The 14,049-nt window shown below is 41.9% G+C and overlaps 1 protein-coding gene across 2 annotated transcripts in view; it reads right to left on the bottom strand.

Moving 5' to 3' along the window:
* SAFB (scaffold attachment factor B) overlaps positions 1-14,049 on the bottom strand; it is a 35,026-nt gene that overhangs the window by 8,154 nt on the left and 12,823 nt on the right. For both annotated transcript variants that reach the window (XM_016197883.2, XM_016197884.2), the window contains exons 3-14: positions 12,616-12,680; positions 12,328-12,531; positions 10,808-10,870; positions 7,952-7,979; positions 6,504-7,014; positions 6,032-6,081; positions 4,988-5,082; positions 3,023-3,172; positions 2,863-2,942; positions 2,387-2,526; positions 2,116-2,204; positions 13-119 (exon numbers count right to left, since the gene is read on the bottom strand). In XM_016197883.2, the coding sequence (XP_016053369.1) occupies positions 13-119; positions 2,116-2,204; positions 2,387-2,526; positions 2,863-2,942; positions 3,023-3,172; positions 4,988-5,082; positions 6,032-6,081; positions 6,504-7,014; positions 7,952-7,979; positions 10,808-10,870; positions 12,328-12,531; positions 12,616-12,680 (1,582 nt within the window). The remainder of the gene's footprint in view (positions 1-12; positions 120-2,115; positions 2,205-2,386; positions 2,527-2,862; positions 2,943-3,022; positions 3,173-4,987; positions 5,083-6,031; positions 6,082-6,503; positions 7,015-7,951; positions 7,980-10,807; positions 10,871-12,327; positions 12,532-12,615; positions 12,681-14,049) is intronic.

Here is a 14,049-nt window from a genome sequence, read left to right as displayed (position 1 = left end):
ACCCTGACTCACCTTCGGGACTCCGAGTCTCTAGACTTCCGAGGCTCTTTGACTTTATCAAAGGATACAACGGACCGCTTCTCTCTGCTGGCTGATTTGCGATCCTGGCTCTTGGAAACCTGGTTCACCAATGAACATTAAGAAGTTAAGGTAGGAATGACAACAGGAACAATTAAGTATGTCCAGATCCAAGTATCCAACATGAAGATCAGAAATGAAGATTAACATTTAATGTGACAATTAGGTAACAACTCGTTCTCCTAAGCAACTACACATTCTGCTTATTATAATTCAAAATCATAGATCTTCACCACCATTTAATACTAATATACAGGGTGGTACAAAAGTAGGTTTACAGTTGTTTGTATGGAAAACAATACAATAATTAATAAAAGATCAAAAAAGTATTTTTTATACTTTGTCTTTTGCATCCGAAATAAGTTCCATAATCTTGTCATTTTCCTTCATAATTCAATGTGCAGTGAGTGCCCAACTGAGGCCCCTTCTGGTATGCTGGAGGATTCCTTATTTGTTCCAACTGTGTTCTTTTTGAGATCTACGTATCTTAGCCCTGAAATCCACCCTTTCATTTTGCCCTTTTCCAGACATTTTTAATAATGTAAGGGTAAAGGCTATAATACATTAAAATATTTGCACAAGCACATGCAGACCTCCATAATCGAAATGTCGGCCTGCAACTGATGCACACTATTCAATAGCGTGGAGTGGTTTGTCATCTGTATAGTACAGGGTACACACAAACAGGCCTGAGGCTGGAATCTGGACACTTGATGCGGGTGTCCCCAGTGGAGTGTCAACTGGTAGGGGTGATTCACCATGCCTAAACTGTGCAAACTACAGTTTACACTGAACCCATTGCTTTCTTTCTAGGAGTTGGGAATTGTGGTACTTGCTAAATAACAAGCCCCCAATAAAAACCTTGGCTGAGGTTCTAATGGGCTTCCCTGGCCAAATGCATCACCTGTGTATTGCTGCATTTTCACTGCTGTGTGAACCTTCATGGGAGGGAGAGAACACAAAACAGCCCACAAAGGGTTCCTTCCAGATTCCACCTGTGTCTTTCCCCCATGATCTGCTGTGCATCCTTACTGCATCATTGTAGCCAACCTTAGCTGTGAATACAACTATATGCTCAGTCTACTGGTCCCTCTAGTGAATCACTAAATGTGGGTAACCTTGGGGATCCTGGACCCACATCTATCAAAGTTGTAAGGCTGTTCTCAAAAGTTGCATGTATGAACATCAACTTTGCCATGACCCTAATGGCAGGCAGACTTAAGTGGTAAGAACCTAACACAGGCACTTTGTGGATTCTGTGTTTTGCAGACCATGAATCTAAGGTGGATGAAGCTAAGGTGGAGGCTGGCCTAAAGGTGGCGGGAGTGCTGGCTGGGTCACATGTAGATTAGGAATGCATGATGAAGCACTGCTGAAATCTTCAGGGTGGGCAATGAAAATGAACTGTTAAACACTGACTCGGGGAAAAGGTCAACCACTCCCATTTTTGAATTTTAAAATTAGCTTTACAAAGAAAGAAAAAAGCAATAATTCTCATCAAAACAAAGTTAAGTACAAAGGAAATCATTTATTTATTTATAATTTTATAAGAGTTTATTGGAGCCAAACTGATGGCATATGACAGTGAGCAGGATCTCAAATGCTCCTAAAGGAAAACTTTTAAGTTTTCTCTTTTTTTTAGTTCAAAATATCTACATTTTTAAAAGGTAGACAACCTTTGTCAAATTAAGCTCAAGAATTCCCTAAAACATACTTAGAAATGTAAATGAAAGATGCCCTGGCCAATGCTGCTCAGTGGTTAGAGCATTGCCCACACACCAAAGGGTCACGGGTTCAATACCTGGTCAAGGGCACGTATACATGGGTTGCAGGTTCCATTCCTGGCCTCAGTCAGGGCATGTGTGGGAGGCAATCAATCGATGTTTCTCTTCCCCCCTCCCTCCCTCCCTTCCATTCTCTCTAAAAAGCAATGGAAAAAATATCCTCTGGTGAGGATTAAAAAAAAAAAAAAAGTAAATGGAAGAAATGTCAAATGAAAAGACTGATTAATACCTTAGTGAGAAAATTAATACTCACTCTCTCTTTGGATCCCGATGTTTTGACACTAATAACAGGCACACCTTTAGATTTATCCATTACTACAGTCCGCTCTGTTCCTCGACTTCCTATAGGAAGAAAGGAGTCAGTGTAAGGTAAGAAACAAGAACATCCAAATGAGAAAAAAATACTCAATTCTATGGAAAATAAATCTAATTTGTGTTTCCAACTAATCACAGCAAACCAAGAAACAACACTGGATAGGAATGGAGAGCAAGGTGAGTTCTTGCATATTGATCAGGTGGGCTACCTGATTTTGTGGTTCGAGATCGCTCTGAGGGGCCAGGTTTCTGATCATCTTGATCTTTACTCTTTTCTCCACTTCCATCTTCACCCTTCTTAGCATCATCTTTTCTGTCGGCTTTATCTTCTCTTTTAAGGTTTGCAGATCTAGGTAAGATCCGGGAACACAGAAATGTGTTAGATCAGGTATTTAGATAGATAAACCAGCTACGACCAGATTCTTGCAATGAGCACCACGTGTCAAGGAGGAGGATGCCTCAGGGGCATTGACAAGACAACAAAGAAGGACCCCATCTTGTTTTCCCCAAGTGCCCCTAGATTAAGGAAATCCTCCCCAATGACCAGTGTGGGATCCCCCTTCCAACAAATGGGAAAAATAAAGAGAGTCAGGGGTCTCGTGCTCTTCCCTATCTGTGGACATCTTGAAGGATGTAAAACAAAGAACTGTCTTGGCCACAATTTCTTCAGGAAAGAGAGTAATACCTGTCACTGGTGCTAGATTTCTCTTTTTTCCCTTCACCCTCTCTTTTGTCAGAGGTTTTCTTCCCAGCAGGTTCATTTGCCTGAAAAATAGAAGAAAATGGAAGTACTACCTTACTGTTTCCTCAAATGGTCACAGCCCTGGAAGAAACTGGCCCCTTACCTTTTCCACTGATATCATCTTCCCATGGAGCTCTGTCTTGTGCAGGTGGTTAATGCATTTTGTGGCCTCTTCTGCTGTGGACATTGTCACAAAGCCATAGCAGCGAGCTCCAGGACTCCGAGCATTTGTCACAACCTTGGCACCCACCACCTCAAAGGAAAGTACAGAAATATCTGACATGAAGCTCTCCATACAGACCCCAACATCTACTCCTCAAAACGCATAGGACATTATGGTTCATGCTGCTTTGATCTGATATAGCCCAAGTCCTGGCTCCCTCCCTGGTATGAGGAGGACCCATGGGAAACCTTGTCAGCAGGTGCCTGAAAAGAGGCAGATGACTAGGGAAGATAATGCTATTGTCTTGCAGCTACTACTCCAAGGACCTCGTTCACTTATGGCTGTTCTTCCAGGGAACCAAGATGACAGTGTGTAGAAGAGAGAAAAGTGAAACGAAGGCAAAGTTCTACCAACATTCCTTTAATATTAACTCAAACTTGTAAAAACATTACTCTGAATATACAGTCATATGTGAGCAGCAAAATAGAAGGACATATCTACAGATGGCTAGCGACATAAGAAAAAGTTTGTAAAGAGTACTCTGGAAGGCAGAATCCACCTCACTAGAAATAGTAACAAGTTCACTAATATGTTTGAGACACTAAAAGTACATCCTCACATGCTGTGTAATTCCCTCAATGACTCCAGCAAGCTGATGTCAGGCACCAGGCTCCAGAGAAGCCCCACAGGAGCCAGTATTCATCCTCATTGTGCCAAAGTCTTAGCCCCAAAGGAAGGTTTCAGAGTGGTCTGTGTTCAAGTCACATGAAACCTACAATGCACCCAAGACCCCATAGGCTTCAGGGTAACATTTTCCTGCTTAGAGCACCCATCCGTTGAGAGCACAGGGGAATCAGGAAAGGGCCCACCCTGTATTACTGAGGCCCAGGGAGCCCTCAGTTATCTCTATTACCATGGCACATTTAGTTTTTTCTTTGTTAGTTCTTGGACATCAATAACCAAGGTAAATACTGCTCTCTCATAATTTGCTGAAGCCTTAATATGAATAAGGGCCTCTCCAAGTTTCACTTTGGCTTGCCCCAAAAGCTGACTCTAAGACAAGGAGCCCTGGATGCAGGTTATTTGGGAAGTTGAGTCCAGGAGTCACAGGGCGAAGGGGAGAAGGTGAGAGAGAAGGGAGGAAAGCCAACACAAATGCCCTAACAAGGAACTGTAGTGGGAACCTGGTTCGGAGGCTGGTACATGAGCATCTATCAATCACTGCCACCTGTGGAGGCTGAGGAGGGGCAGGTGGTGCACAGAAGAGGCGGCTATAACTGCCCCTGCTGTGGGTAAAAGCAGGCTATGGGTGAGGGACACGGGCAAGGCACCCATAGCTCTGCTATAGTTACATACCATCTGCAGGAGGCAGCAACTGAGGGATCCCAGGTGTAGAGATGATGTTCCCACAAGGGAAACAACACGCCCTGTCACAGTCACACAACTGTGAGCGGCAGAGCTGGAACCTGTCACTGGTCAAAATGCAAAGGCCTTGTATGTGTATAGCCTCACTAGTGCTGTCCTATAGTTACCACTGTCTCACAGAAGTGCTGACAGCACCTCTCCGCTCTGCCCTTTGCTACAAACCCTGTAGCCCTTCCTGGGGTTAAGTCCTGGAGCCTCAAAAATGGATTCCAGAAATCCTATAAAGTCTAAGTGGTAGCTTGGGGGCTGGAGAAAGGGGAGAAGAAATATAAAGTAGACGGGGGGGGGGGGGGGCGCTCTGGGAACTTCCACAGATCTGTCACCTCCACATGTGGAAGGGTAGGTGACCCTGAACAGGCCATGAGCTATGAGCTCAAAGAACAGCAAGGTGTCAAAGTAGTCACTGAGGGGACAGTAATATGCATATAAAGGCTGCAGTACATTGGATTAAAGACATCTCCAGAAAACGCTTGGTCTTACCTTCCCGTATTTACTGAAAAGATTCTTCAAATCTGTAGCTCTGGTGGTAGAAGAAAGTCCACTAACCCAGAAATTTCTACCACAACTGCTACGACCTATTTCAAATAAAAGTTCTGGTAAAAAATATAATTCATATAATATCCCAAGTCTTAAAGTCATTTCAAACCACATAAGTTCCCCACTTGTCCCAGATGCCAGCAGCCCCAAAGCCCATTGTCCTCACAACTGGAGTAACACACTAGGCCCAACAGGATCTGCAGCAATGCCACTTACAACAGCAAGTCAGGGGCTGTTAGGATCATGGGAAATTCCCTTAAAAGTTACCAAACAGCACCACAAAACCCAGTGAGGTGGCGTTTGAACAAAGAATGCTGACAGCCATGTTAAACCACTTCAGGGCTTCTTTCTGGTGACACATACCTTTGCACCTATTCCTGGTTTTTGTTCTCTTTAGAACACTGATTAAGAATGAACCTGTATAGCCTGGCCAGTGTAGCTCAGTGGCTGAGTGTCAACCCATGAATCTGAAGATTATGGTTTGATTCCCGGTCAGGGCACATGCCTGGGTTGCGTGCTCAAACCACTATAGGGGGTGTCAGGAGACAGCCAATCGATGATTCTTGTCACTGATGTTTCTCTCCCTCTCCGAAAGAAATAAAAATGTATTTTAAAAAATCTTAAAAAAAAAAAAGAATCTGGATAGTAAAATTTTGATTAGAAAGGAATTGTAATAAAGAGCTAAGGTGCTGATAAAGCTGAAATACCAGGTAACACCAAGATATCTGACACCAAGACCATTTTTTCCATTTACAAAGTGCCCTCGCAAAAGCAAGTGCCTGCACCACACCAATACATCAACTCTGAGGAACTGGCCTGATCCCCACAACCCAGGACTTGCAGAGTGAAGAGCAGGAGTGGAGAAACGCCTCATGGAAGACGCACAGGCACATCTGGGTAAGAAATGCACTACGTGATAAACCAGAATAAAATACCACACCACTGCTAAGGCCACATACACTGCAAGGGACTGCCATAGGGACCTACCTTTGTCCTCTTTGGAAAGCCGTTTTGTATCCGAGTCATCTTCGGCAGAACTAGAGAGAAAAAATAATGTCACTCCAGGAGGAAGATGCAGAGAAGAAACAAACTCAAAATTATAAAATACGTGCTGAAGTTGCATACCTACCCGAAATTTAGCTCTGAAAAAATGATACCCCGACAAACTTGTATTGGAAATCTGACCTAACCATAAGATTTCACACCCACAGGAGTTAATTAATTCGGCTGGGCTAAAGATAATTAGGAAGAATTAAAGAAAACAACCTTGACAGGTTGAGAAAAGAAAAAAGATTATGTAATCAGTTTAAAATAAACAAAGAGAAATAAAACATTCTTTAGAGGTAAACTACAATTTCATCAGTCTGGCTGGCCAATTGCAGGAAAACAGCTTATGTGTGTCATTAAACGACCAATGAAAAGGAGATAGCGTCTGGTCTAAAACTGAGAAAAAACAAACCTCATTTTCTGATCAGCGCCCTCACTGGCTGAGGACTCTTTAGGAGCCGGAGGGACTTCATTACAAGCTTCAAAAGCAAACTTCTTCACGTCTTCTTTGCTATCTCTGGGGTCTGGGCTTGAGGCTTCCTGGGGCGCTTCCGCGACCTCCTCGCTAGAGGCTTCCGCGAGCTCTGAGGCTTTACTACTCTGCTCAACTGGCTCCTCTAGCCCTACAGGCTCACAGTCCGTCCTCTCGTCACCGCCTGTCTGCTCCACGGGCTCCCTTTTCACTACCGCTAACAGGGTGTCTGCCTTGCTCCACTGAGCTTGTGCTGTTGACTCGCTGGCCAAATCTAAATCACCCTCCTCCGGATGGCCGCTGCCAAAAAGGTCCTCTTCCTCCGCAAGCTTTCTGTCTGGCCCCACGCTACTTGTATCCTGTGCAAATGGCTGCTCCAGCTCGGAACCTTCTTCTTTTACTGGCTCAGATTTACAAGTTTCCCCCAAAATGTCGAGTATTTTCTCATTTTCTACGGATTTAACAGGAATAGAATGGCACAAGGTTTAATTACCAGGGAAATAAAGCAATCACAAATGTGGAACTGGCACGGCTGCCACACTAACACGAAGAGAACTGCTAGCTACACAGAGATTGGAAAACCCGTGGGTACACACGTTACACTGGTTACACTACCTGCACTCCAACCGACTGCTAGAGTAAGCTGCTATGCTACATGGAAGAGAAAAGCATCCCAGAGATTTAACCCCAAAACCTTCTGGCTGATTCTTGACAGTCTTCATTCTGTCGTCGTTTATATATGACTCTTCCAAATTTAGCTTCCAAAGTCCAAGTTGCTTAACTGAATGTATCACCATTCAATGATAGCTCAATTTCCAAATTTCTTTGAATTTCTTTTAACAGAACAGTCCAACATGAAAACCAGAATCTCTTCCATCGGTGCTCTGAGATATTTGAAGTCCAGAAAGTGAACAGTATTTGTTTGGAATTCTCATGAAGAAACTCTTTCCTCTTCTGGAATCCAGTTATGTCTCAATGTTTTAAAATTTATCTCCCTACCTCTACCTGTACTGCCTGAATTAAAAACCACAAAGTTAAGGTAATGCCCAATATCACAAGATCTGTTTTGTGGGGTATAGCAGTATTAGCTCGAGAGGCATGCAAACTCTTTCTACATACGTTTAAGGGTCATTTATATTTAAAAAGGCATGAGATCAATTCATCTCGCCAATACATTTTGCAAAATGAGAAGTTAGCCACTTTCACAGATCTGGTGATATGGCTGGGTTTCCAATCTCTATGATCCTGGTATGTTCTGGATCGTAAACCTTTAGAACAATGTATACTACACTAAGGTAACTTTTTAAAATTTAAGAATTCAAATTAGAGAAGGTGGAAAACTAGAATCGTTCCAAACCCCCGCTGGTAAATTTTTCATTGAACAGTACCTGGCTCCAAGGATGGCTCTTCAATTTCCTGCAAAAAAAACAAAAATAAAATAAAATAAAGAAATAAGATAGTGCTACATGGATAAAACCTATATAATTTACTTATACCAAAACTACAGTAACTAGAAGGAAAATTTTAAAAACATAGACTAGAAAACTCACAAATGCCAACAGGTAGAGAACTTGCTCGTGAAGGAAAAGAACCCACAGAGCTGGCATTCCAGCTCCTTCCTCTGGGCCCCAAGCCCCACATTTCAGGCTATTCTCAAGGAACCTGATATCTGGTTTCCAGTTTTTGCTGTGTTTCCCCAGTGCGTGGCAAAATTTCACTTTACATGGTGATGAACTGATCACATGCCCGTCTGTCCCTCTAGACAGAACTCTTAAATGCAAGAAGAGCAGTGTTTTCATTTTTCTACTTTTAGTGTCGAACAGAATGCCTGACACATATCAAACAATCAGGTTTTAACTTAGTGTAGTATTAGTTTAGAATACTCACAAGACTGAGGGAATACAGGAAAAGGTGGTTGGAATCTGTTATTTCTCATAGTTGTACCACCAGTCCCCTGGTCACCTAAAGGCTCTCTAGGATTACATATTCCTACAATCAAGGTCCCCACTAGGCCATTGATAATTCCCAAAGATCCCTCCAACCCTTCCCAGGAAGCCCTGTCAATTCAGACCATTGCTATCCCTCACCTACAATAGCCTCTCATTTACTATCCCCATCCCCATCTGTGTGTACTTTGCCATCACACAGTGCATGTCCCTCTGTGGCCTAAAGGCTGTTGCAACGGCCCCTCACACCACCCCCCTCCCCAGCAGGCCCATTTGTACCGTCCCCACCCCCAGCCAAGTCCTACACATTTAGGTCAGGGGCCCTTGTCTCCTAGATAGGTTATCCCTGAACGACTTCAGAGGCTACCCCACTAATGAAGGGCCTTTCTCTTAATATGTAGTCTCTGGCCCCTACCTCTGCACAGGGTACATTATTCTGAAATTCCAGACAATACTGATGAGCACTGACTAGGTTTCAGGTGCAAATTTAAGCACCTTATGTACACATATATTAACCATCAGATAGTCCTAGCAGGTTGGAACTATTAGTATCATATTTCTTTTCAGATTAGGAGACTGGCACAGAGTGATTGACAAACTTGCTCAAGAACACACAGCAGATAGAGCCCAGATCTGAGTAAAGGCTATGTGATGGGGAGTCTGTAAAGCAGTCAGGCCAATTCCCAATGCTCTTTACATGTGTACTCCATGGATGGAGACCAGTCTTTCTTCTCACTCATGTCTGTACCCACACCAACACATCGCAGGTACTTAACATATACCCCATTAAGTGAATGTGGATGATCTATACCTTCCACTGGGGATTGACCTGCCATTCTAGGTAGCCCTAGGAAATTTTTCACTTTCTCCATAGTTTCATTTCATTGTAATCAATTTGTTTTTAATATAATGTATCCCACTTTGGGAAGTAAAACTCTATGAGTGAAACAAAGGATTGCTCCAGGAAGAACAATTCTCTCCTTAACTTTTTCCAAAGAATATATTCCTACTTGTCTCTGGGAGGGGTTAGATGCTTTCCATTAACTTGAGAGTCTTTGACCTAGAACAACTCGATGAACCACCAAAACTGGCTCCTCCTTCCTTTTCAGAAGGAGAAATAAAATGCATCTCTTTACAGTTGAAGAGCGACACCAGCCCTAAAGTGAGCTGGGTTCCACCAAGTTTTTTTGAGGTTTGCACCCTCCTTTAGGCTGGGGTTCTGGCTCGCCAATAACCACCAACTTTGCCCTGATTGGCAGAAGCAAATGGAGATCTTGTCTGAAAGGTGATTTCTAATTAAACAGCATAGGTAACATTAAACAAACAAACAAGGACTGGAATAAGCTGACTGTATTTTCATTTCCTCATATATTAAAAATTAGATCCAAGCTCTGGCCAGCATTGCTCAGTGGTTAGAGCATCAGCCTGCGCACCAAAGGGTTTTAGGTTTGATTCCCGGTCAAGTGCACGTACCTGAGTTGCAGGTTCGATCCCCAGCCCCGGTCGGGGTGAGTGTGGGAGGCAACCAGTTGATGTGTCTCTTTCACATCAATGTTTCTCTCCTCTCCCCCACTTCCACTCTTTCTAAAAATATCAATGGAAAAAATATCCTTGGGTGAGGATTAAAAAAAATTTAAAAATTAGACCCAATTAAGTTTATTCCAGCAGTTTACACATATGTACGTCTGGCAGAAAAATTAAAAGGAAACTCAAAACCCACATTTATGCAAATCATACCTGTAAGTTAGTCCACATCTCATTTGTTCTCATCTAAGATTTAATATTTACACAGATGGTAATGAAACAGCCAAGATGATACAGTCATCAAAAAAATTCTGTGTATTTCCATAAGGAAAACTTCCCAAAGAACCAGAAGCCTTGGAATCCACCTGTCCCACCTGTGATGTCTGTGCTTTGCCCACCCTACCCCCCTGCATCCTAGTCTGGACCCCACTAATCTTTCCTAGAGAGGCCCCCCCTTTGCTATCTTATCTAACAGTCTTTCTGCAGAAGACGCCCTAGAGATCAAATCAGCAAAAATGTCCCCAAATATGCCCTCTCAGTTATAGGGAAGCCACAGTAACTAGAGGGGAAGCCAAGATGGTGAGTCCTTTGCAACAGGTATGTTGTATTTAGGGAGAGGGGAACAAAACCCCCTCTAAACATGCTGACAAAGTAGGCAATGTTGACAAACCTTGTAATGACTTTTCCTTGGGAGTGCTACACAATGTCTGCAGTGGTTTCCAGAAACTGTAGTATAACCTTTGATGCTAAAATTATTGATATACAACAATTTACCTGTAATATAGTGAAGTCAGATGATGAAGTATCTAAATTATTTATAGTTTCTCTGTCCTCTAGCTGTAAAATAAACAGAGAAGACAGTTTATTACATCAATAAGGTAACATAATGGTACATCTGTACAATAAAAAGTAAGAGCCATGAAAAATCACTTATGACAACTCTGGCCGGTGTGGCTCAGTTTGTTGGGTGTCACCCCATGTACTGGAAGTTCGATTCCCTGTCAGGGCACATGCCCAGGTTTCAGGGTCAATCCCCGGCAGGGGTGTAATGAAGGCAGCCAATTTATGTTTCCTTCTCACATCAATGTTTTTCTCTATCTCTCTTCCCCTTCCTTGCTCTTTAAAAACCGATTTTAAAAAATCACTTATGACAAAATTCTAAATACAGTGCAGGAATCAAAACAGCAATACAGGGTGATTCTGCTGGAGGTGTTGGAACATATCCCTGTGGATAAGGGGTGCTACTATAGTACACAGACTTTCCAAATAGATTGGAGCATGAGGTTTGGGGACTACTCTTTTAGGAACTATGTCTAGAATCATGCTTTGGAGTGGATTCTTGGACTTTGGTGACCATCACAGCTTCCCCAAGCCTTGATACAAATGACACTGGGACTACTGCCCCTGAGGTTGCTACAGCCCTGAATGGCATGGTATCTCTGAGAACCCTGCCTCCTAGCATTATCAACTTCCAAATCAGAGTATGAGGACAGGAGCACAGGAGTGGAAATGCTCAGGTGACCCATTGCCTTTTCTGTATAGTCAGCAAATTATTCCTCATAAAAGTAATCTAATAAATGGCATCAAGACAACATGGTGTATGAATTAAGCACATGGACTCTGGAATGAGCCTTGTCTTAATTCTTATGACCCTGGAGATATTTCTTTACTTTTTTAACCTCTAATTTCTTCAATTGGAAAATGGGCATAATAGCACCTATATGCCATACTGTTGTTAAAAAGATTAAACAGCCCTGTCAGGCATCGCTCAGTGGTTAGAGTGTCGGCCTGTGCACTGAAGGATCAAGGGTTTGATTACCGGTCAAGGGAATGTACCTGTGTCACAGGTTCGATCCCTGCCTCAGTTGGGTACATGCGGGAGGCAACCAGTTGATGTCTCTCTCACACTGATATTTCTATCTCTGCCCCTCCCTCCCTTCGACTCTCAGTAAAAAACCAGTGGATAAAATATCCTTGGGTGAGGATTAAGAACAGAAAAAAAGATTAAGAAGAACGTAATGCCTAATGCCTGGCAGACAGGTCTTAAATAATATCCCTAAAACATTTAATGTTGTATTATGCAAATGTACAGCATATACTCCTGTAGCACACGAGACACCACCTTTCAACAAAGTGTGTCTTCAGAATCATCTGAATTTTACATGCAAACAGATTAGCTACTATCCTACTGAACTGACACTGAAAGAACTTATTCCAGGTATAAAACTTCTCATCTATTATATCTGAGTAACTGATGCATTCATGGTACATTTTAGAGACTGCAAAGTACCTACAGCATGTTCTTGAAGCTGCTCAGGAAGTTCTTTCATTTCTCCCTCTAGCTCTCTACTATCAGATAGGGACTCTGGGAGATTATCAGCATCATCATCTTCCACACAATCTGCAACACTTCCATTATCGATTTCTGCTTCATCTAACACGCTGATATCCATCATGTCGATGTCCTGCAAGTTTTCCAAACTGGTTTCAACATCCTCCTGTGACATAACAAAACAGAGCCATCAATGAATGAACTGCCATGGGCCATCACCAAGCGGATTCACTGGCAAGGCTACACATACCTGTCCATCCCCAGAATTTTCCTCTAGCCCATTATCTTCCACACCTTCTTCTTCTGGTTTACGTCCTGAAGAGACAATTGTCAATAGCATGAGATCAATAACATGCATTTTCCAGAAGCAATAATTTTTACTTTTACAGGCCCTCAGCACTACAGAAATGGCCACCTAAAACACCCATGGCACTTCCCAACTGAAGGGCACTGTGTAATCCAGGAATGGTAAGGCCATTCAGGACTCCTGCCACTTGAGAAGAGATTCTGTTCTTATCCAGTGGCTATGGATGTGGAAGTATGAGGAGCTGGGAATTGGTTCTTAGTAAGGTGAAGGCAGACCAGACCTTTCTCAGGCCTGGCCTTTTTATCAAGTGGCTTTGGTTAAAAGGAGAATAGTATCTCATACAAATGTGCTGCTTTTTACGTAAGAAACATAGAACACATGTTCCCACAGAAACAATGTAATAAAACAAAATATAAATAAGCAAAGAGAAAATAAAAGCCATTCATAACTACCACCTAGAGTTAGTATGTTATCACATACTGACATATATAGATATCTTCCCATATTTTGCTATAGATAAGCATATACTACGCTTATAAAAATGGCACTGTACTGTTGTTCTATAACCTTTTCACTTAATGTTGTGAACATATTTACATGTTCTTTTTTGTTGTTGTTGTTAATCCTTACCCAAGGATATTTTTTCCATTGATTTTTTTTTTTTTTTTTTTTTTTTAGAGAGAATGAAAGGGAGGGAGCGAGGGAGGGAAGGGGAAAGAGAGAAACATTTTTTTTTTTTTGCATATAGGCAATTATCCTCTTAGAACATGTTTCTAGAAATGGTACTCCCAGAACAAAGAGTATGTGTATTTTTAAGGTTTTTATTGAAACAAATAAACAAAAATCGTACACATTATCACAATATCCCAGAGGAAGGTTATTTCAATTCATACAGTTCCATCAACAGTGAATAAAAATGCCAATCTTTCTGAATCTTGTTAAAATCAGCCATTTTTCTTTACCCTTGCCAATGTGCTAGGCAAAAGGAAATATTTGTTTTAATGTGAATTTATCTGATTACTGCTTAGGCTGAATTTTGTTGTTGATTATTTGTAGTTTTATTAAACTCTCATTTATAGCCTTTCCCCATTTAAAAACTTCTGTTCCATTTCTCATTTTATATACTTGCACATCATATATGCAACAAATATTTTTTCCCAGTCCTTCACTAATCTTTTATTTATGGGTTCTGGGTAAATTTCACTTTCATGTAGCCAAAGTCATTAAATAGTTTTTACGTAGAAATGCTTTTTTACTTTCATGTTTAAAAGCCCTTTTCCATACCAAGACTACATAAATACTCACATGTATTTATTTATTGGTTTTCAACTTAACACTCAACTCTCAGTTTTGTGCAGAGTGAGACTATTTCCCAAA

This window comes from Miniopterus natalensis, chromosome 4 (genome assembly GCF_054644295.1).
Source record: "Miniopterus natalensis isolate mMinNat1 chromosome 4, mMinNat1.hap1, whole genome shotgun sequence".
Taxonomy (NCBI): Eukaryota; Metazoa; Chordata; class Mammalia; order Chiroptera; family Miniopteridae; genus Miniopterus; species Miniopterus natalensis.
The sequence above is the reverse complement of the archived record's forward strand: the minus strand, read 5'-3'. Positions and strand labels throughout refer to the sequence as shown.